At 39.0% G+C, this 23826-nt stretch overlaps 1 protein-coding gene across 1 annotated transcript in view; it reads right to left on the reverse strand.

Annotated features, from left to right (window-relative positions):
- LOC124619473 (solute carrier family 22 member 1-like) overlaps positions 1-23826 on the reverse strand; it is a 264507-nt gene that overhangs the window by 31132 nt on the left and 209549 nt on the right. Inside the window, exon 8 of the mRNA XM_047145879.1 lies at positions 222-490. Within this exon, the coding sequence (XP_047001835.1) occupies positions 222-490 (269 nt within the window). The remainder of the gene's footprint in view (positions 1-221; positions 491-23826) is intronic.

A 23826-nucleotide genomic window follows, 5' to 3' on the forward strand; every position in this document is an offset into this window, starting at 1 on the left:
TACCTTACTCCTTTTTTATATCCCAATTTTTCTGCAGGTACAACTTCATTATGGTAATACGTATTGTAAAGGAACCATTCATACTGGTTTTGTCAGTGCATAGTTCAATTTTATAGTGCTTGCCAGACCACAGTTTTAACACTTTTTATGCACAGTCAGCTCATTTTCTTTTTTTATGTAGTATACTTGCTATAAATATTTAATTTTTATTGTATTTTTACCTTTGTTGTACAGTACCCAGTTGACAAGAGAAGTTGCAGCACTTGCAGCTGGTGCTAGGGTCAGCAGAACAGTCATGGTGAGAAGGTTGTGCCTACAAACAACCACAGAGTTTGGTAACAGCAGCTTCAGCACGGGATAGCAGCAGGATGGCAGTTCAGCCAAGAACAGATTCAAAGTCAGTGATAAAGATGGCTCACCAGCATCAGCATTAGCTCCCAGCCAAGGAGAAGTTTGCACCAGCATCCAGTAGCTCCAACTACATAACAGCCTACAACAAAATGGAATGGTTATTTTCCCATATCTCATTTTTTACTTGCACGAGGAAAATATTTCTCATTTTAAATGAAACATATTCTTCACAATTCATTTGTGACAGAACAAAGAATGGCAGAACAGAAATGAATAAACCTCAGCTAGAACATGTCTTCATATCAGATTAATTAGTAGTCTGCAAACAAAACAAGTCATACATTTCAGTCTAAATAGCAACAGTAGATTTATAAAAAAACACTTTATTCCTTCTATGGAGGGTTGTCTAAGTCTAAACTCATTTATGTATTTAAGTGGGTCATTGTTTCTTCCTCTTCACCTACCTACCTACACACACACACACACACACACACACACACACACACTAAAAAAATCATCTTTGCATTTACTTACAGTAGTGTCTTAACTGACACACTTTTGTAAGTATATATGCCTTTGACTCAAACACATATCTATAGTTTTCTACATTTCCTCACACTGAATTTAATACATTGCGTGAACCAAAAATAAATAAATTAATGAAAATATTTTTAATGTGCCAAGTAGCAAGTTATTTGAAACATTTTTATTAAATTAAGTATTGATTTTTTAACACCACTGTTGCTAGAGTTCTGAATTTTATACCACATAAGCAAAAAATATCCACATAAATTTCTGCAAATGCCGTTGCACAATCTATCTCCATACAGGTGGTGGTAAGATCATGTATTTGTGTTCTGTGTTTGTGAATCATAGCATTACGAAATTCAGGAGGAAATGTATGTTATTAATGTTACAGAGCATGACATTTGATTTATCATAACCTGTGGCTGCTTGTGTTCAAAAAACGGTTGTACCATGATTCACAGGGTATATACACGCCATTTACAATATTGTGCTCTTTTATAATGTAAACTGAGAAGTCCTACAAAAAAATCTGGATAGGAGATGCAGCTTTCATCATTAATAGGGGGGTTAATGCTTGCTGTGTCCATGGAATTAAAATCTCTGCATTTGTCTCCTGGGACATGCTAAATGGCAAGCATCTTGAGGAGCTTAGTCTTTGCTGTCTAGATACAGGTTTGGTGAACCTGGAAATCCTGAATTGGGAACTGGTGAGTGCCAACATTCCACTGTAACCATAAGCTCTGGACAGGGCCAAGTAGGTGGATTCCCCATCTGCTTGTCAGATGTCCATGAGGCCTACTACATGAAATAAAAACGATCCTAACTGGTAGAATGAGGGGGGAGGTTGAGTGGTTTTAACACCCCAACTCATTCATAGTTGATAGTTCAGCTGTCTTGGACACACATTGGTACAATCTAAGATGCAAGTACATAATGTTAAGAGAACAATAGTCAGCTGCCAGAAGGCGTTTTTAATTATAAAGAGAGAGGAAGATACATAGCAGAAGTTGTCACCTTCTTGTATTCAGAAGGCTTTTTGGTACAGAGGAACCTTGAAGTTAGTGAAATGCACCTGAGATGGCACACTGAATGTGGAAATTGCTGCTGCACATCAAGCAACACTGCTGAAGAAAGTGAAATGACTTGATGAGTACACAATCATGACACAGCAAATTTTAGGAAAAGTATTGTGACTTGCAGTGACGTAATGGACCTAGATGCCAGTGAATTATAGGAGGAACTGGAGACTGATGGAGTGATCGATACATGTAGCATCATGAAAAAAAGATAATGGGTACCCGAGAAAAAGACTATTGTATTGACATTTAGTACATTCCTGTTCTTCCTCAATATATAACAAGAGGTTTTACCCATTTAAAAGTCCAGTCTTACATACCAAACCCTTGTGTTTTATATTCTAGCACTTTTGACACACTATTAAAGTATCTAAGGATCAGGCAAGCTGCAGGAATTGTGGCAAAGCTGTTCATGAATTTGTCACCAAATGTAAATTTCTGCCTTCATGAAAATTTTGGTGGGAGCCATACCATTTGGAGTCAAGATGCTACTGTTAGTTTGAGGACAAGAAAATTCAGGAAACTGAAATACAACTTCTGACAATAAAGTTTGGTGAATCATCCTGTAACATTAATGTAGATGAACTATGAACTACAGTTACCTTACTGTCCTTCGAAATAGTCACCTCCTGTAACTATGCACCCCTGGGCTCTGTGATACATATCCTGGAAATTTTGCACAAAGTCTTCCTTTGGGATGGTGTTCAAAAGCCACATCACATTTCATTGTATGTCAGGAATATCATCAACTCTCTTTCTGTTCAAAGCGGGTTTGAGTTGAGGGAATAGGAAGAAGTCTGGAGGATTGAGATCCGGTGAGTATGGTGGATGTTCATGTTGCACCAACCCCTTTTTTTGCCAGGAAATGTTTGATGATATTGGCTGTGTGTGGGTGAGTGTTGTTGTGAACAAAAAACCAGGAACCTTATTGTGTGAATGTTGCATAGATGTTGCATGAAATGGGTCAAAATTTCAATGCAACGTGCCGTGTTCAACTTCATTCCTTCAGGTAGAAATTCCTTGTGGATAATGCCTTGACTATCGAAAAAGGTGATGAGCATTGTTTTGATGCATTATTTCTTGGCTCTGACCTTCTTCCAATGAGGTTATGTTGGAGAATGCCATTCCATGCTTTGCCATTTCGCTTCAGGGTTGTATCGGAGACACCAGGTCTCACCCTTAGTGACAATATGGTTCAAGAAACTGGGTGTTGCATCCACTGTTTCAACAAAGTCCTGTGAAACCTCTAAACGTGCCTGCTTCTGATCATCATTTACCGTATTTACTCGAATCTAAGTCGCGCTTTTTTTCCGCATTTTGTAATCCAAAAAACCGCCTGCGGCTTAGAATCGAGTGCAAAGTAAGCGGAAGTTCTGAAAAATGTTGTTAGGTGCCGCCACAACTAAGTTCTGCCATCGAATATATGTAGTGCTACACAGCATGCTTTGCAGGCACAAAGGCGCCAAAACCTCTGCGTCAGTAAATAAATTTTAAAAAAAGGTTGAAGATGAGCGTTTTTCTCCGCCCCGAGTTTTGACCACTGCATTTTCATACATTATCCAACGAAGTAAATACAAATTCCGTATTGTTCATCTTCGAATGTAGCAGCATTTCAATGTACTATGAAAATCCGACTGGCAAGACTGTTTGGGATGTTTGTCAATATGGCCAACTCTACGTTCTGAATTTTTTCCTACCTGTGAGAAGAGATGGTTGCTAATAGGAACTTTTATGTATTGTGAGTCACATGTAGTATTCTCTTCACCATAAGAATAATACGAATATAAACATTTTGCCATGTATTGTTTCGTGTTTGCTGCTATCTCATTGAAATCCTGTCTGCCTAATAAACTACGAAACTAGAGTGAGTCAACAACAAACGCGGAAGAATAGGCCTATCATGTCATGTTTATATTCGTATTATTCTTATGCCTAATAGTGGTACAGTCAGAAATGAAGCACGGCAATTGACTAGATTTTTAAATCTAAGATTACTCTAATTTCTGTGCAGAATGTAATGTACTAAAGAGGCGTCTGCAAAGATTTTCAAGCGGAGAAAAATTTTTGCTAAATTCTCGTTCAGAACATCTTCTATCATATACAGTCTATTATTTGGTTCTTGTTGATCATTATCGAAGAAAGCAGGAGTATAAGTCACAACAAATAGCGGTCTCTTGCCATTGTTTCGCTAATGACATGATTCCTCTCTTTTGTTTTTTAATTGTAAGCGGCGGTAGCGTGCACAAAAGGAAGCCATGCCGCGAGCGGCGACCGGTCGTAAACACAGATTATCAGAATGCGACAAACAATGCATGGCACAGTACAGTAATGCATCTTCAGCTTGGAGTGACATAAACACCTACAACAAAGAGAACGGCACTTATCAGATCAAAGAAAAATAAGGAGTCAATTCAAACCAGACGAAGCACGTGAAAAAGGAAGGCTACCCGTATAAATACAGACGGAGCGCCTGACGCATAGCAATGGCTACCTGATAAAGCTTAACTGCTAAGCTTACGACTCGAACCAAAGTACTTTAGCTGTATCGTCATTCATTCGACCTAAATTGTGTCTCATATTACAATGGACCATCTTTGTTTCGATTTGGAGGTGCGGCCTAAAACTTTTCTCTCCCCTTGAATTTCGAGTCTCACATTTCAGGTGCGGCTCAGATTTGGGAAAATTTTTTTTCCTTGATTTCGAGTCTCATTTTACAGGTGCGGCTTAGATTCGAGTAAATACGGTAAGTGATGTGGCACAAGACAACAACGTGTTTTCCTCTTTCTTAACTCCTAGGTAAGGATTTGTTGCACGGATTCAAGGTTCATTTGCAGTTCATCCGCTATCATGTGCACACTTAATTGCCAGTCATTCATGAGCAATGTCCTCACTTTCTCAATGTTTTTGTCACTGACGGCAGTTGCTGGTCATCTGCTATGGGCATAGTCAGAAACACTTTTTCCGGCATCCTCAAAAATGGGCAAACCACTCATACACACACTTCATGGAAGGTGCTTGATCCCCAGAAACACGTACCAGCATTGCATGCATTTCTTTTGATATCTTGCCAAGCTTAAAACAAAACTTTAAATTGATCCTTTGCTCAATAATTGTCCTGTTCTCAGTTCAAAACCAACGCACTAAACAAGCACTTTGTCCAGCAGGTCTAATACGGAACACACACAATGCTAACTGAGCTAGGGGCAGGTTGTCAACACTGGCTGCTATGCAGATGCAGTGTTGCCCGATCGACCGTTCGGACTTCATTTATCAAACTGTATTGTCAGAAGTTGTAATAAATGGGTTCCACACAGCTAAGCAAAATGCATGTATAAGACACCTAATCTTACAACTATATTTGCAGCAACAATGAAAAAGCTGGTACAGAATGTTAGCATATCAACACAAATCAAGATTAGTAATGAAAAAGAAAACAGCAGCTGCAAAAGCCCTTATGAGGTGCAATGACCCCAAAGCAACCACACATCCTCCAAGCAGCTAACAACGACCACTCCAACAATTACTGCACAGCAAACCACAACTACACAAAGAATGGACACAGACAAAGCTACTAGCATCTGTATGACAGTTAAATCTCCACTGTCATCACCAAAAGTTATGCAAGGTACAATTAGACAGATGTTTATATATGAGATGAAGTCCAAATGTGTTGGAACACTAAACTCTAGTTTTATTTCATGGGTCTGATGACATTTCAGCAGATGCTATGGACTGCAAAGTCTGTCTAGCAGCATCACTGAGCTCCTTACTGAATCTACAATCACCAATGCCCGAGAAAAGGAAATAGGAGTAACCTGCTAAATTACAGACCCATGTCACTAACATAAATCTACAATAGGACTTTGGACCATTTACTGTTTGAACATTATGAGGTCTTTCAAAGAAAATAATTTATTGACAAACAGTCAACATGGATTCAGAAAGTATCATTCTTGCCAAACAAAACTAGCTCTTTAGTCTCAAATAATGAGAGCTGTTGACAGGGCATGTAAAATTAATCGCTTATTTTTAGATTTCCAGAAAGCTTCTGTCACTCTACCTCACAAGTGACTTCTAATTGCATGCCTATGGACTGTCATCTCAGTTGTGTGACTGGATTTGTGATTTCCTGTCAGAAGGGTCACAGTTTGTAGTAACTGATGGAAAGTCATCAAGTAAAACAGAACTAATATCTGGCATTCCCAAGAAAGTGTTATGGGCCCTGTGCTGTTCCTGAGCTACATAAATGATTTAGGAGACAATGTGAGTAGCATTCTTAGCTTGTTCACAGATGATGCTGTCATTTACCATCTTATAAAGTCATCAGATGATCAAAACCCTGACTACATAATGAAAAGTGTGAAGTCATCAACACTAGTACCAAAAGGAATCTACTATATTTCAATTACATGATACATCACACAAATCTGAAGGCTTTAAATTCAACTAAATACTTATGGATTACAGTTATGAATAACTTAAGCTGGAACGATCTCACAGATAATGTAGTGGGTAAAGCAAATCAAAGATTATGATTTATGGGCAGAACACGGAGAAAATGCAACAGGTCTAAAGAGACTGCTTACATTATGCTTGTATGTCCTCTCATACAAGGACAGCTTGTTTTATACTGCTACAAAATAGGAGAGAGTGCGGCATGGGTATGATTAATGAATTAGAGTGGCAATCATTAAAACAAAGGTGCTTTTCATTGTGGTAGGACCTTCTCATCAAATTTCAATCACCAACTTTCTCCTGAGAATGTGAAAATATTTTGTTGGTGCCCACCTACATTGAAGGGAATGATCATCATAATAAAATAAGAGAAATCTTTTCACACAGAAAGATTTAAGTGTTTGTTTTTCCTGTGTGCTGTTTGAGAGTGGAATGATAGAGAAATAGCTTGAAGATGGCTTGATGGACCCTCTATGAGCCATTTATTTGTGAATTGCACAGTAATCATGCAGATGTAGATGTAGGTCCCTAAAGCCAGCAAAAATGTAAGGGGAAAGACAAAAACAAACATCTCTTTCAAAAGGATACCTCTACTGCCAGCCAGATTCCAGCTTCTGCCACTACCATGCAGTCACAAGAGGGGTCAGTTATATGTCAGGTCTAATAATTTTGTCCTATAACTGCTTCTTCTCCATGTAAGAAATGGACTCAGCACTGTCTGAGGTTCATAATACTACACCCAGTCATGACTGAGTCCAACACAAGATGCTTCCCAAATGGAATTAAAAAACAAAAAACCTACTAACATACAGAACAAATAATAACCAAGAGATCAATATAGTAGACTGGACAATTTCTCAGAAGATGGAGGGAGGCAGTTTTCATGCCTGTCCTAAACCAAGGAAATGACTTTACATGCCCCAGTGCCCCAGTGGTTACAGAAGTATTGCCTTAACAAGCTGTCTAGTAATGACCTGAGAGCAGGGCTGGTGTTGTGGAGGGGGGATTAAAAGCACTCCTGGCAATCAAATGAATATTTTAAAATCTGCACCTATTATCCTAAACAGAGGACATGAGTGCAGAACCTGGAGGGAAGGGGGTGGGGTGGGGGGGTGAGGAATAAATACAAAAAAGAACACTCATAACCCATATCAATATGTGGAAGAACTTTTCAAAATATGTAATGTCCACTGATGGACAAAATGCACATTGATAGGAAATGAAGTATTTCCTGACCAGCTCTTCACACATTTATAATGATATCCAACCAAAACAGTTTCAAAGGCTTCAACACAAGGTGGGAAAAGTAGTAAATGCAACAAATGGCATTTCGTCCTCTAGTATGAATGAATCAAAGTGTGTAAAGTCCATCAACTTATTTTATATTGTTTTAGTAAGCAATGTTGTCTACAATTTAGGACTTCTGTACTGAAGTCAAAACTTTTATCTGATCAACAATGACCAACTGCTGTTCATCAGCAGTATTACAGCAGTTTGTGTGTGTGTGTTTTCTTCTTTTTCTCATTCTGACTGTTAGAAATACAGAAATCAGATTTAAAAACTTTGTTCTGTAAACGTGGAAAGTATAATAGAGAGTGGATGAATATTTTTCATCGAATTTTCACATTTTTTAGCTATTAGAGAATTTTCAGGGCATATGAGTGATCAACTTCTTTGCTTTCCAATTCAAGGACACTGCTTTTTAACCGATGTTTGAATTTTTGACCAAGCAGAAAAGAAACTTCATAACATTTCAGAAATATTGAATCCACATACATACCAGGAAGTTTATGCAGAAGTGCATGACCACCAGTATTTCTGGGAGAGATTTGGGAATGTTTGGTTACTAGGAACTATATAAAAAATTTGAAGACTGTAAATGGGGGTCAGTGACCTGAACCTTTTCATCTGAAGAAGTATATGGTAGGCAAAAGGGTAATTGATGTGAAAATCAAAAGTCACCTCAACTACTTTTATAATGATTCTTCAAGGTGCGTTTGCCACTAGGCAAATGTGGATACAGCTTTAAGAAAGTATCAAATAGATCCAAACTATTGTCTCTGAATAGGATTAAACAAGAAATGAAAGACAAAATTTTAACCTGTAAGCCTCAGATTTGGCAAAAAACTGGAGAGAAACTGAAGTACTTAGGCTTTTCACCAAGTTTACCAGACTTCCATATAATAAACTTATTACCCAAGGTACTGTTTTTGATTGTTTACAAGAGGATCCTGTTCTTGGGAATGGAATGTGAACTCTATCACTGGAAATGAAGCACATTTATGTTTTTGTTTATACTTCTAGTGTCAAAAAAAGCGAATTTTCAAAAAAATATAATGTATTTACTAGTTCACTGTCATTGAAAACTAATCAAAATGCATTATGTCCAAAACAGTGTACATCAAAGGGCCTGTTGTCCAATAGAATGCAACATACCACATTTAGTCCTTCAGAAAAGTCCTCATATATTGAAAGCAAAACAAAAAATTTTACCTGTACCAAGTACACATTTTTCTACAGACCTACTTGAATATTTAGCATAAAATTTAAAAAAAAAATAAATAAAAAGAAAAATTGGCTTTCTGTGTAATGTGTTTCGAAAAGTTGTTCTGTACATATAACTAATAATTACATTAATGTAATAACTATGATTTTGTATGTAAGGTACAACCAATACATCAGTGTAGAGCAAAAAATGTTGTTATTAAATATGTGCAAGTGTTGTAATATTTATAAACATATCTTAATTTCTGACAATTGAAACCAGATTTTAATGGAAGGAAAAGAAAAACATTTTAATCAAAGTAAGGACATTCATTAAATCTTTGTGGCATTCATGCTGTAGGGAGTTGCACAGATGTAATCACTTTTTTCAGAATTTTTTTGAAAACATAATTTGTTTCATTCTAGTCCCCAAAGATGGAAAGTCTTTTTTTTAAAAAAAAAATATTGGATCAACCCATCATGGGTTATCGGAAATGGGATAGTTTGCATGGATAGATGCCGCATGTCCATTTGCTAAGAAGTTTCTGAAATTATGGAGGGTGGCTGGAGTTGCTTTTAACTTTAATTCAAACTTGGAGGCACGTTATAAACTAAAAGGGCATTTAGGAGTATTTGAAATTATTTCAATGTGTCTTGAGGTCTTCAATGTGGTACAATGTGTTAGCTACAATAAACAGACATAACATTGTGCCTCAAGCAAGGGAAGCCACAATAGATATTGAAAGTGCCTATATTAAGAGTCTAGTGGGAGTTTTAAGTCAATTGAGAAATAGTTGGAATGCAACATTGATATGCAATACTCAAGGACGAAAATAGCATTCGCATGATGTGTCACTGCCAAGTAGCATACCTCAAAGAAACTTGGACCATACATAAAAAGAACTGCTACAGCGTAGTACAAAAAGTAACTGAAAGAAATGTACAATGGGATGAATACAAATAGCACTGTTATTCAAAGAGGATAATTACATGAAAATCACCATGACTTATGATGTTGCGTTGGACATTACAAAAGATGCAACGTGGTTCTTAACAGGTTATGTGATCACCAAGGATGGCAATGCATGCACTATAATGTGCTCCCAGGAATCCTTAGGGTAGGGCACTTCATTCCTCCACCATTGTGGTCGACAACTGCTGGATGGTTATTGCTGCAAGTGGATGTGCTGTGGAATGTCTCTCCAATGCATCCCACATGTCCTTGATAGAATTTAGGTCAGAGGAATGGGCAGACCAGTCAATTCACCAAATATTCTATCATTTCAAGAGCTCTTCCCCCTGCTTTGTTCAATGCAATCGCACATTGTCATCCATAATAATTAAGTTAGGGCCGAATTCACCCCTGAAAAGATGCTGATGAGGAAGCAGTACAGTGTCATGCAGTGTCACGATAAAAATGACTGGTGAGTGTACCATGATCAAAGGTTTGGAGGTCAGTATGCCTATGTAATATTATGTCTCCACACACCGTAATACCTAGACTGCCATAATCACCATATTCAACAATGTTCCTGTGTACATTACATGGTCACACCTCCCACCATGTGACAGTACATCCAGAATTGTTAACTCAGATTGAATTTGCTCCCATCTGAGAATAGCATATGGCCATAATCGGCATTGGTGTAGTCCCTATGTTCAGACTGAATCTGCTCCCATCTGAGAATAGCATGTGGCCATAATCGGCATTGGTGTAGTCCCTATGTTCTTGGCACCAACACAAATGTTGCCATCAATGTGCAGCTGTCAGTGGTACACAATGTACTGGGCAATGGGCATTCACCCCTGTAAGTAAATATTGTGTTGCACCTTTTTCCACTTGGGACCCAATTTTATAATGCTTAGCCATAGTTCATGATTTTCAAGTATGCAAAATACAATGCTTAACAGCTAGATGATAACTAGAACTTCAAATTCGAAAATGACAGTTGATACATACACTGACAGTGTTGCATTGCATTCACCTGGGTGGTGCCCATTTTCATGCGGCAGGTGGCATCTGGCTGGTGGCCGGCAGCCACTGCAGTATGATGAAACTTTTGAGCTTAAGCTGTTCTGATCGCAACACAGCTGCGAGCTGCCCTACAGAATTGCTTCTGGAAGTATTTGTTATGCAAAACGAATTATCTTCGATGTTCAATTAGACTTATAGCCTTAGACGAGGGCTGAAACGTGGTAAAAGAAAAAAGGAGATATGGGTGGATGTGAACACACGACTATAAGTTTAGAATGCATGATGATTACTACTAGACCACGGGCTCACGCAATGTAACAACGTTTATGAAGTAGACAATGCTTCCTCCTGACACTTTCACATCTTACAGTGTTGGCAGATGGCCTGACTGTGTTGTCAGGGAGTGAATGACTCGGACTTAGTCTCTATAGCAGCTGGCCGGCAGTCAGTTTTTATGTCTAAGACTGTATATGAAAAAATGCTGAGAGCAATTCCAAACTTCTGGGCTAAAATCACCAGACTGCATCGTTCTTCCAGTTTCCTAATGACTGTTCCCCTTGTGGAGTAATCCATATGTTCTCTCTGGGCCATGTTGTAATGAAGAACATCACCACACTGCAAGATGCTTGATACACACTGTTTTTTTCTTGTTCCTTCAGTTGTCTCAGGTTGTGGAGACAGCCCTATAGTCACACTATCATACCACTGATGTCCAGCTTTCTGTGCACCACTTGGAGACCTCTGGCAACGTGCTCCCATACTTTCATTCATTTCCACTCAGTAAGTAATAGTTACGTTACTTTATCTACCTTGTCCTCAAGTTTTACAGAGCAGTGTATTTATGCAGAAAGTTGAAAGGTAGTAGAAAATATTGGAGTATCACCTATCTTGAATGAAATGATTTGGGGCACCAAGATACAGAAAGGCAATAGAAAATATTTGTTCAGTATTATTCTAGATGCAGTTGTAGGAAATTTAACTATAATATATGCTGCCACAGAAAACATGATGGATATGTTTTGTTTTGTAAGGAACCACATAAGCCTAGATCATTTACAAAACATGGCATGTTTGTGCAGCATATACCTCAGTCTGCATGATTTGAAAGAAGAAATTTTGCTTTTTGTTTAAAAGATTCATGCAGCTAATTTTGGGTCTCAGCTGCTTCCTCCTCTGTGCCTTTCAGTGCTCTCCGTAAGTGCAATTTAATAATATATTTTGAAATATAACGGTAGCCACAGAAATTTCTTGCACATTGCCTCTTTACTGTTTCCAAAGCAGAGTGGTCATTCAGGGCTGCTGCAAGGGTTAGGAACAGTTTAGGCTAGAGGGGCTTGTTGGATTAGGTATGATTGCAAAAGACTCAGAGTCAGCCCATTCATTATATTATACTTGGATTATAAAAGTGATCACATCTATCAAACCTAGAAAGTGTTAAATGTATGAAAACTGTGAGCATTAAAAAAGTCACTAAAAAAGCATTGTTTGATTTTTCTGAATCAAAATTTTCTGACTTTATCCAAAAAAACTGAAGTTCAAACACAAAAATTTTGAGAAGGGGCATAAGAAAGTTTATCCAGGATTCAGAAATCCTAGCACTGGCCCTGCCTTGGAGCAAATGGTCAATGGTCACGTGGTCCGTATACTAGACATGAAGCAGCCCTTTAACTGCTGTTAGTGTGGTTTCAGGAGGTATCTTAGCACTACTGACAATCTGACCACAAATCTTACAAAATAAACAACAGTGGGAAAAAGAAGGAAAAATACGCCCCATATGGCAATCTTGGTACATGCGAATGGAGAATGCACCAGCAAGAATGTGCCTTATAACGCATGTAACAAGAAATCAAAAATAATTAAGAGCTTCTTTTGAACGAATTGTCTGAGAAAGAATAGTAAACACATAATGAATGGAAAATATAATTTACTGTCAGAAATCTGAAACAGAAAGAAAGAAGACGGCAGCAGAAAGTTCACCCATATCATAAGAAATGAGTGCACGGAATTAGTTCAAAACTTAACAAAATTGTTTCGACTGGATAATGCATAAGGCAGACATCGATCCAGTGGGAGTTATCAACACAGAGCAGCGAGCAATTACGCGAGTGTGGGGAGATGTGTTGTCCAGTCAGTGGCAGCGCGCTGCACGAGAGCAGACATTGGCTTCAGCTTTGGCTGTTCTACAACCAATACACAGTTCACAGTTCCGTGGAAGGGTGAGCCATGAACATTTAAGAAATAGAAACACTTCTGTGAGTATAAGTTTAATGTTAATACTGTCTAATGGTAATAAATAGTGCATGCCGATCACAAGAAAGATGGCAATGCAAAACAAGGAGTCAAGATCGATACTAGAAGGTACAATTAAAGAACAAGCAAAGAAGGATAAGGAAGGACGTAAAGCAGAACAAGTAGAATATTAAGTCCATAAGGAACAAATTACTGAATCAGTAGATGACATACTAAGCTATAAAATACAAGAGATTAAAGCTCACCTAGAACCTAACTTTAAAATTCAAATTAATGATCAAAACATTAAAATAATGGAAATAAACTCTAAAGTAAATGAATTACAAGAATCAGTGCCAGTAGAGGTACAACAAGTACTTAAACAAGTGTTAACAGGTGATTTACAAGAGAGTGTACACAGAATAACAACCTGAAAATGTGGACGGGATATGTTGATAATGTGAATTCCCAGTTCCAAGCGGTACGATCTAGTATTTCAGATGCAAATAAGCGTACCACATCCATACAGAAAAATGCTGTAACATGGACACCCGATGCTATAAAACATTTGAAAAAAATGTTTAGTTACTAAACAAGAACTTGATACACTATGGGAGGCAACAGATGATAATAAAAAGAAAACAGAAAATAGTAAACCTGAAACTATGTCAGGAGTAACTAATGATGTAATAGAGGATTTATGTTTAGGAAATGGGTTTAATTTAGCAAAGCAATTTCCTAAGTGTAAACTGGACAGCAACGTACACCCAATTTATTTTGTAAGAGTATTTGCCAGATCTTTACCTAAAAAGTGGGATGACTTTAAAGAAAATAGATTTCACATTAGGATATTTAATGGGACGCCACATATAAAAAGTACATAGAATAGGATTTGAGAAAATTGAAGTACGTAGGTGTTCCAATAGATGAAATGCCCTTAGTAAAAGTACTCATTAGATGTTTACCATACCACGATCGACAAGGAATATTGTATACAGGGTGGAAAACTGTGAACAACTTATTAACATTTATTGAAGGTTTAGACACACTGAATACTGAAAGAAATGAAAATTATTCAGTGTATGACTGAAATATAGGGAATAGGAATAACAAATCCTTTCCTAATCCCTTACCACAGATGAAGGAATCCAATTATTGTAGAGTTAACAGTAATGCAACCATTCACAGCAAGGATAACGGTCTAAATCACAATAACCATGGAGGGGGAGGAAATCAGACTGATAACATAAACTTGCAGGCGTTTACACTCAAAAACAGCAAATAAATATCCAATGAAATAATGACACAGAAGCAAATCAGCCTATTATTGAAGTAAGTTACAACTGGTATCTGGTCGTAGTGATGGAAAATGAGAACAATCCTGGCGCCAGACTCCAGGACGTTTCAAAACAATACTCGACCCATAATAAGTAAAATGATCTCTTATAGTAAAATATAACCTATTAACAACTGCCTATTAGCGGAAGATGAATATTTAGAAAAGGAGTGGAAATTTACATTGATTCAGGAAGTGAAGTATCAATAATTTTGGAGGAAAAATAAAGGAATTTCCTAAGTTACCTGTTACAGGATTACATACTGTAGGTATTACAGGCACTAAGAGTAATGTAGTGAAATGGGAAACAAAGATTACTTTTGGATTAGATCAGTTAGTGTGAACAAACCATGTTAATAGTCCCTAAAATAAATATGTATGTATTACTAGGAGTAGAATGGTTAATGAAATTTATGAGAAAATGTGAACTCCCATGTATCCCACTCTCTTGAGCATTCACTTAAACCTCTTCTTAACGAATGCAGTTAAAACTTGTATTCATTAAAACCATGACCATGAAGAAAATTTACTTCCTTATATATGTCAGTAGCATAAAAATATCCACTGTCACTTATTCTACTATTTTAAACAATCACTTAAACTGTTTCTGGCATAATGCAGGCTTTAATACTGCATGCAAGTAATTGTTCTTGTAAAATAAACCAATGTCTGTGCAATGTGATGTATAAATGTTAATTTACTACTGTAATTGCATCAATTGACTTGTCCTATATTACTTGTACACTGGCTGTATAATATGTAATCAACAGGACCAAATAAATAAATAAATAAATAAATAAAATAAATAAATAGACTTTGAGAGTGGTTCTTTTAAGTGCAATCTAGATAACTATAATAAAGAGGTCTTATTTAAGACAGATTGCTGTCAAGGACTAAATGGGAGTAGTAATTTACAGTTAATAGCAAATATGAGTTCATTGGAGAAGGATGTAAGTAATCTACAACAAACTGCAAGCAAAGCTGATTTGTTTGCAAAGGCTTACGAATTGGATCTGTTCACACTTACTCAAAAGGAAGAGCTATATGGAATATTATGCAGGTATTCAGCTGTATTTTCAGATAAACCAGGGAATTAACTTTCATGGTACACAGCTCGGCTTTTGGAAGGCCAAGTCAACTACAACAGCAGTACTTGATTTAGTTGCAAATATAAGTCAGGAATTTGAAAGCAAAGAGTCTATAGGACTGGTACTCAGTGACCTCAGTAAGGCAATTGTTTGTATCCCACATAAGACCCTGCTCAGCTAGCTAAAATCATATGGTGTTGGGGGGAACTATTCTACAAACTCTCAAATACTACCTAAATAACAGACTGTATCAGTGTAAGGAGCAGAATCAGGTGAAATGAAGCTAAAACATAGTGTGCCACAGGGTTCCATAATAGGGCTCCTGTTGTACTCAGTGGGCACATTTCGCAGTATGCAGATGACACAACTTTATTCTCAGAAGGGGAGAATGTACTTCAAGCTGTTCAACAAGCAGAAGTCCCATTCAGTGAGGCCAAGGCCTGGTGCATCATGAGCAAGATGAAACTAAATGAAAACAACACAGAATATGATATGCAGCCTAAGTGATATTGGAGCACTGGCTGACACAGCAACTGTTAAGTTTCTGGGCTTTTCATTGATACCAAATTAACCTCACAACAGCATGCTAAAGACATATGTTCCAAATTCTCATGGGTCCCATACTTCTTGAGGAAACTAAGAAGTGTTATACCACACCAGTACTTATTAATGATATACTATGCCATGTTCCACAGCTACAGCAGCTACAGGCTGTTACTGTGGGGTCATTCTGTAGGCTGAAGAATGTGCTTTTATTACGAAACAACTGACCTACACTGTTTTCAGCCAATACACTTTCAACTGCCTTGTTCACAGGAAGGCAAATCATGAGACACACAGAAAGAGAAACGAAGTTCATCAATACAGCACTCACTATAAAGATAGTATATGTGGATTAAATAAAACACAGAACAGCTTCCCATTGGTGGCCATAAAATTACAAAAACTCTACCTAAGGATATTACCAGTTGAACAATTTAGGACTAAAATTTTGTATATAGTAAATGGGCAACATTTGTGCAGTATAGAATCTCTGCCATTTTACTACATGATTTTCTTATTATGATATTGTATATCGTAATCTATCTCTTAAATATCAAACTGCAATTTTTTAATAATTTTAATGTGGTAATATTGTTGCAAAATTGACGCTGTCTGTCCAGTCATGGGTGCTGAATGACAAAGAACTGGTAATAAAGGTAGTAGAGTAATAACCGTGGAAAGAGTAGAACATATGGTAGCTGTAGAATAGCCTGGAGCACAACACAGACGAAAGAGAAATTTCACTCGGTTATGCTTGTACAGAAGCTAAAAAATGTTTGAAAAAAAAAACTGAAATTTTATCAACTGGGAAAAGCTAATGTGAACATCAAACAAAGAAATTAATAGGTTAGTTTCAACATATAATCAAACCTTAATGCATTTACAGTGAAAATGGGCCTCAGCTCAAATCAAAAAGATGGAAAAACTTTGTAGACAAACAGGGCATCCTTCAGATATGGATACTGAATTATAAACCCACAGTGAATCCTGTGGTGTAAACATTGTGGGAATTAAGCCATATATTTTCAACATATTGTGGACAGTAACATCAAGTGGGGTTGAATATAGTAGAAGAATTTGAAACCCTTTGATGGATGACAGTACTGCATTTCCTCCTTGCTAGGTGTTATTTGGAGAAGAGCCAGATATTTTTCAACAACATGTAGAGTTCTGGAAAGTGTAGTGAAATTGTGGGAAGAGCCAACTATAGCAGCAAAACAAATGGAAAAAAAGATAAAGACACATACATCAAAGAAAAAAAAAAAGATTATCAAATTCCAGCAGTATTATAAAGGGTATTTCAAGATTACAGGCACAGTACATCCCAATGCTCTTACAATCAAATGTGTAGGCTCTGGGAAATACTATGAACTGTAACACCTAAAAAGTCTGAGATTACGTCCTCACAGTGATGATGAATGGACATAAGAGAAGAAACTGTTGATTATGGTGCAGTGTCAAAAACGTTTGTTGTGGATACAGGGATTTAACATCATTTGAATGCTTAAATTGGTTCTCGTTGTGTCATAATCAGACATATTTATTGTGTAAGTTAAATGGATTAGAGAGAAGGTACATTTATGTAGGTGGCAGGAGAAGGAGTTTTATGTTGTGATAAAAATTATTTTATGTAAATGATGCCTGTAATTAATGTTTCAGTTTCAGAACACTGTAGGAAGAAAACTACTGCTCAGAATGATGTCAAATTTGATCATCATATTATTGACAGAGGAGGAAATGTTATGGAACAAAAAAAAGTAATGGAAATTTTATTAATAGATGGCACTGTAAGTGTCTTAACATAAATGGGGTCAGCTGAAATGACAGATGAACTGCAGTACAACGGCTATGGTCTGAGTAGCACATTACACCATCCATACTATTCAATGTGTATGACTGCACAAATTCAGCAGTCAACAGTCACGTAGAAGAAGGTGTAATTAGATGAATGACGAACACTAACTTCACTTAAAGAAGGTTTATTCAGCACTTGTACATACAAGAGCGCGGAGCGAACTGCCTCCGGCTAGAACACATACAGTATATATACAGTTAGAGAACATTCCAGTATAATGATTCTTGATATTTGTGGATACTTCTACAATGTCCTCGAACCGAATACAGAAATTAAAATTTTACAGTTCAGGTGAGTTTTGAACCCACAACCCTCCACTGCACCACAGTGTAAATGCTGCTCAGCTTCTTCTGTGACATTGCTCCCTCCTTAAGAGAGCTGTGTCATAGTGTTACATCCTCGTACTTCGGGAACGAATCATTGGTCCTGCATACTCCGACTCCCAATGACTGATGTTCGCCCTGGCGGTGATCTTCTTAGAACTTCCCTTGCCACTATGCTCTTCGTCACCTTTCTGCTTGTTGCCTGCTGCTGGAGCTTCGAATTTACCCTGGGTTGCAGGACCCTTATAGGTCTTCATTCAAAGGATGTGGACCATATCTCTGATCTTTTGTCGTCTTGTGTTGGGGTCGAAATCTTCAACTTCATTAGTAACATCAGACAAATGTCTTACAACCTTATAAGGTCCAAAGTAACGCCTGAGGAGCTGCTCAGAGAGACCAACCTTCCAAATAGGAGTAAAGATCCAGATGAGGTCACAAGGCTGGTAGACAACAGAGCGGTGGCTCACGTCATACCTTTGGTAATAGTTTTCTTGAGCCTGCAGCGAGCGGAGTCAAACTGACTGCCGAGATTCCTCAGCTCTGGTTAACACCAGGCCAATGTAGTCATCGTCCACGTCATTAGGATGTAACGGAACCACAGCATGCACCGTCACAGTCGCATCACGCCTATGCACCAGGCAAAATAGCATAAATCCTGTGGTGTCCTGTTTGACGGTGTTGTTGGCAAATGTCACGAAAGTTAGCACCACATCCCAGTTGCTCTGCTCAACATTGATAGCTTGGCAGCCAAGGTCTTATTAAGGCATTCAGTAAGCCTGTTAGTTTGCGGATGGTAGGCAGTCTTCATGTGACAAGTAAAGTTGCACCAACGGTTTATCTCTGTCACAAGATTCGATTGAAAAACTTTCCCTCAATCCATAATTAACGACCTTGGGGCACCGTGTTTTAATACAATGTCTTCCACAAAGAATTTGGCTACCTCGAATGCTTCGGCTGTTTTCACAGCTTTTGTAATGGCATAGCCTGTCAGATAATCAGTGCAAACAATAATCCATCTATTGCCATTAGCAGACATTGGAAATCGTCCGAGGAGGTCAATCCCAACATGCTGGAAAGTTGTTTTGGCTTGTGGAATTGGTACGAGTCAGCCAGGTGGTTTCTGAGGAACTGCCTTTCTCCTCTGGCATTCTCGACAGTGCGAAACATAGTCACGGACACTCCTAAATAAACCTGGCCAGAAAAATCTCTTCCAGATCCTATCACATGTCTTAATAAATGTCTGGCCTCAGGTGTGTCATGGAATTTCTGTAGAACATCTAAGTGCATGTGTTTAGGAATCACTGGTAGCCACCTCTTTCCAAACAGATCAAAGTTTTTCTTGCAAAGTAATCCATTAACGACCTTAAATTGTCCTTTCACATCCTCTGACTGATTTCAGGCAAATATAATTTGAGATATCTTGGCGTCCTTCTTCTGCTCAGCAAAGAGATCCTGGAGAGCAGCGAGACAGTCACTATCTTCATCAAAGTCTTGATGGTCCTGCACAGGGTTTCTTGAGAGACAGTAGGCATCTTGGTGTTTTCTTCCACTTTTGTACACTATGTTAATGTCATACTCTTGAAGACATAGTGCCCACCTGGCAAGTCGTCCTGTTGGATCCTTAAGACCTGTCAACCAACAGGGTGAATGATGGTCTGTTAACATCTGTGAATGGCCTTCCACAGAGATACTGTCGAAATTTGCACATGGTCCAGATCACAGCAAGACATTCTCTTTCTGTAGTTGAGTAGTTTCTCTCAGCTTTTGTAAGTGTCCTAGAAGGATAGGCTATAGCCTTCTCTTTTCCATCCGAAATTTGCACCAGAACAGCACCGATCCCATACCCACTGGCATCTGTGTGTAGCTCTGTAGGTGCTCTCTCATCATACAGACCAAGTACAGGGTTAGTCGTCAGAGCTTTTCGCAGCAGATCAAAAGAATCTTGTTGAGCACCACCCCAGATAAATTTAGCATCAGGTTTTAACAACTCTTGGAGTGATAAAACAACGGTAATAAGAATATAATCCGAGGAAGCATCTCACATCTCTAATACTTTAAGGAGTAGGAAAGTCCGTTATAGATCTCACCTTTTCTGGGTCTGGCCGCACACCTTCGTTTGACACAAGGCGTCCAAGTATTTTGATTTCTTTTGCCCCAAGGAGACACTTTCTTGGATTAAGTTTCAGTCCAGATTGTTGGAGAGCCTTAAAGATGGCCCTCAGTCTTTTTATGTGTTCATCAAATGTCTCAGAGAAAACTATAATGTCATCTGAATAACAAAGACACATTGTCCACTTCAGGTGACTTAGAAGATTATCCATCATCCATTTAAAAGTTGCTGGTGCATTACACAAACCAAACGGCATCACCTTAAACTCATACAGACTATCAGAGTTGATGAATGCAGTTTTCTCATGATCAGCGTCATCTACATCAATTTGCCAGTATCCCGAGTACATGTCCATTCCAGAATGAGAATTTCACTCTGCAGCGGAGAGTGCGCTGATATGAAAATCTCGCTGCAGAGAGAAAATCTCATTCTGGAAACATCCCCCAGGCTGTGGCTAAGCCATGTCTCCGCAGTATCCTTTCTTTCAGGAGTGCTAGTTCTGCAAGGTTCGCAGGAGAGCTTCTGTAAAGTTTGGAAGGTAGGAGACGAGATACTGGCAGAAGTAAAGCTGTGAGGACCGGGTGTGAGTTGTGCTTCAGTAGCTCAGATGGTAGAGCACTTGCCCACGAAAGGCAAAGGTCCCGAGTTCGAGTCTCGGTCGGGCAAACAGTTTTAATCTGCCAGGAAGTTACATGTCCATTGTTGAGAAAAACTTAGCCCTCTTCAGACAATCTAGTGTACTGTCAGTTCAAGAAAGAAGGCAAATGTCCTTTTTAGTTATCTTATTAAGCTTCCTGTAATCAACACAAAAGCGCCAACTGCCATCCTTCTCCCTGACGAGAACCACTGGTAATGACCAAGGGCTCTGCAAAGGCTGAATGATGTCATTCTTCATCATTTTCTCTACCTTGTCGTGAATTATTCAACATTTTGTTGCTGACACACAGTATGCTCTCTGGCTTATTGGTTGATGGTCTCCAGCATTAATCCAATGCTTCACGATCGATTTGTCTAATTTGCTCTTCACCTGTGGATTGAAGCATTCAGAGAACTTTTGAAGAATGGCAGGTAGCTTCTTCTACTGTTCCTTAGTGAGATCTGGTGATAGTCGAGCTAGAAGATCTTGTCTCATAGTGGTAGCACTAATTTTGCCCGCAGACTCGGCATTGGAGGTTTCTATGATGCTCAGCTGTTCTGCAATTAACTGCTCAGTGTTTGCTACGCACATGCATCTTGGAAGGACCTGCGGTTCTCGGCGACAGTGAACTCACCACAATTCACCAAATCTGTCCTTAAATGAGATGACAGAGGCTGGGATGACCAAGTTATTCTTCAGTGGTACGCTTCTCTTACGTTCCACTACAACATCCATGGGTTGATGCATGGCATGACACAAGACAGCTACCATTCTAGCGCTGAGTGCAGGAATGATCACTTCATCCAGCACACGTAGTCTCCACACACTCAGATGTGCATCTTCCTGTCCACAGTATCTCGTCTCAACTAGCATAATCTTCGAGTGACCACAATCTATAATTGCCTGAGAAGCTTTCAAAAAGTCCCATCCGAGAATGACGTCATGACTACACTCTTGTAAGATGATGAATTTTAAGGGCTGTGAATGGCCACATATACCCACATGACACATCTTCCTGTAGGTTTTACATATTTCCCGTTAGCCACCTTCATCAGAGATGTTTTGTTGTTGACGAATACGGTTTTCTGCAACTGGCGACGGTACTTCTCCAAAATGACTGAATATGATGCTCCAGAGCCGACAAGAGCTCAGGCTGGTCGGCCATCCATGAGGATATTGATGTAGTTTCCTATCATTTTTGTAGTGATCGACGGTCCGCCTCCAGTAGCTGAGTGGTCAGCGCGACAGAATGTCAATCCTAAGGGCCTGGGTTCAATTCCTGGCTGGGTCGGAGATTTTCTCCGACCAGGGACTGGTTGTTGTGTTGTCCTAATCATCATCATTTCATCCCCATTGATGTGAAAGTCGCCGAAGTGGCATGAAATCAAAAGACTTGTACCCAGCGAATGGTCTACCTGATGGGAGGCCTTAGTCACATGACATGTACATTTTAATGATCGACAGCGGAGGATTTTTTCCTTCGGCGGCGTCTCCTCCAAAGAAGGTTGCACCCTGCAGTTTTCCAGGTTGTGGCATCTAGGTGATCAGCTGGAGCTTCTAAACGGCGATGGAGACCTTGATTGGCGTGTTGGGGAGCATCCTGTCCAGCAGCTAGTGTGCAGCGATGGTGACCTACATCGTCCTGCATTCACATCTTCATCGTGCTGGAGATGGCATCGGCTAAGATCGATCTGCTGTCTTCTGGTGTGGGCATCATCAAATATCCACCACCTTTCTTGACAATAGCGCACCACATGTCCCGGTTGTTCGCAGTGGGAACATACTGGTTGGTTATCCTGGGTCCTCCATACGTCAGTCTTCCTTGGTCCCCAAACAGATTCCTCATGAGGCATTGTAGGAACATAACTTCACCTGGGTCTCAACTTTTCACCATTTTAAAGGACAATGAAGATGAGAGACTGGGTTCAATGTCTGTTCCACTTCCTACCTTATGACCTCTTGAAGCATCTCGGGTTTTTGCTTGCCGTGCAATCCAAGTGCCTTCTGAACTTCCTCTCTATCTGATGAAGAACACTTGTGAAATCAGTTTCTTCCTCCATCACAGACATTGATACAATGTTTGGAAGCCATTCAAACTTCTTGCATGTAATTCTTTTTTGATGCATTGTCTCGATATACTGGCACCATTTAATAAAGTCATCTGCTGCTGAAACCTCCTTCAGGAGTAGGGCTTGATACATGTCCTCAGCAACACCCTTCATGAGATGTACAATGTTACCTTCCTCCTTCATTCTAGAATCCACTATTTTACACAGTTCCAAGGTGTCTTGAATGTAGGATGCTGTAGTTTCTCCTGGACGCTGTGCCCTGCACTTTAATATATCTTCAGCCTTGCACTTCTGTCATTGTTTGTCGCTGAAATACTTGCAGAGTTCTGCCTGGAATACTTCCCAGCTTGTGAATGTCTTCTCGTTGTTCTCATACCATTGCTTGGCAGTGCCCTCCAAGCAGAAAAATACATTAGCCAAATATGCTGTGTCATCCCATTTGTCACCATTGTCACCAGAGAACCCAAAAGGATGTCTCATGTGTTGGCACACAGTTGCTGTCATCGTAATGTCCTCTTCTTCTGTCTCTGATAGATTGTGATCTGTTGAATATGGCTTGAACTCGAGTTTTTCACCATGTAATGGCAGCTCTGTTATGGCCTGATGGGAGCCACTGTGTCGTTGATAATGTGTGCTATCACAAGTTCCAATACCCAGCGCCTCTACCAGAATAGTGTCATGTAGAAGACGCTGTAAAGAGATGAATGACGAACACTAACTTCACTTAACGAAGGTTTATTCAGCACTTGCACATACAAGAGCGGGGA

Source organism: Schistocerca americana, chromosome 6 (genome assembly GCF_021461395.2).
Source record: "Schistocerca americana isolate TAMUIC-IGC-003095 chromosome 6, iqSchAmer2.1, whole genome shotgun sequence".
NCBI lineage: Eukaryota > Metazoa > Arthropoda > Insecta > Orthoptera > Acrididae > Schistocerca > Schistocerca americana.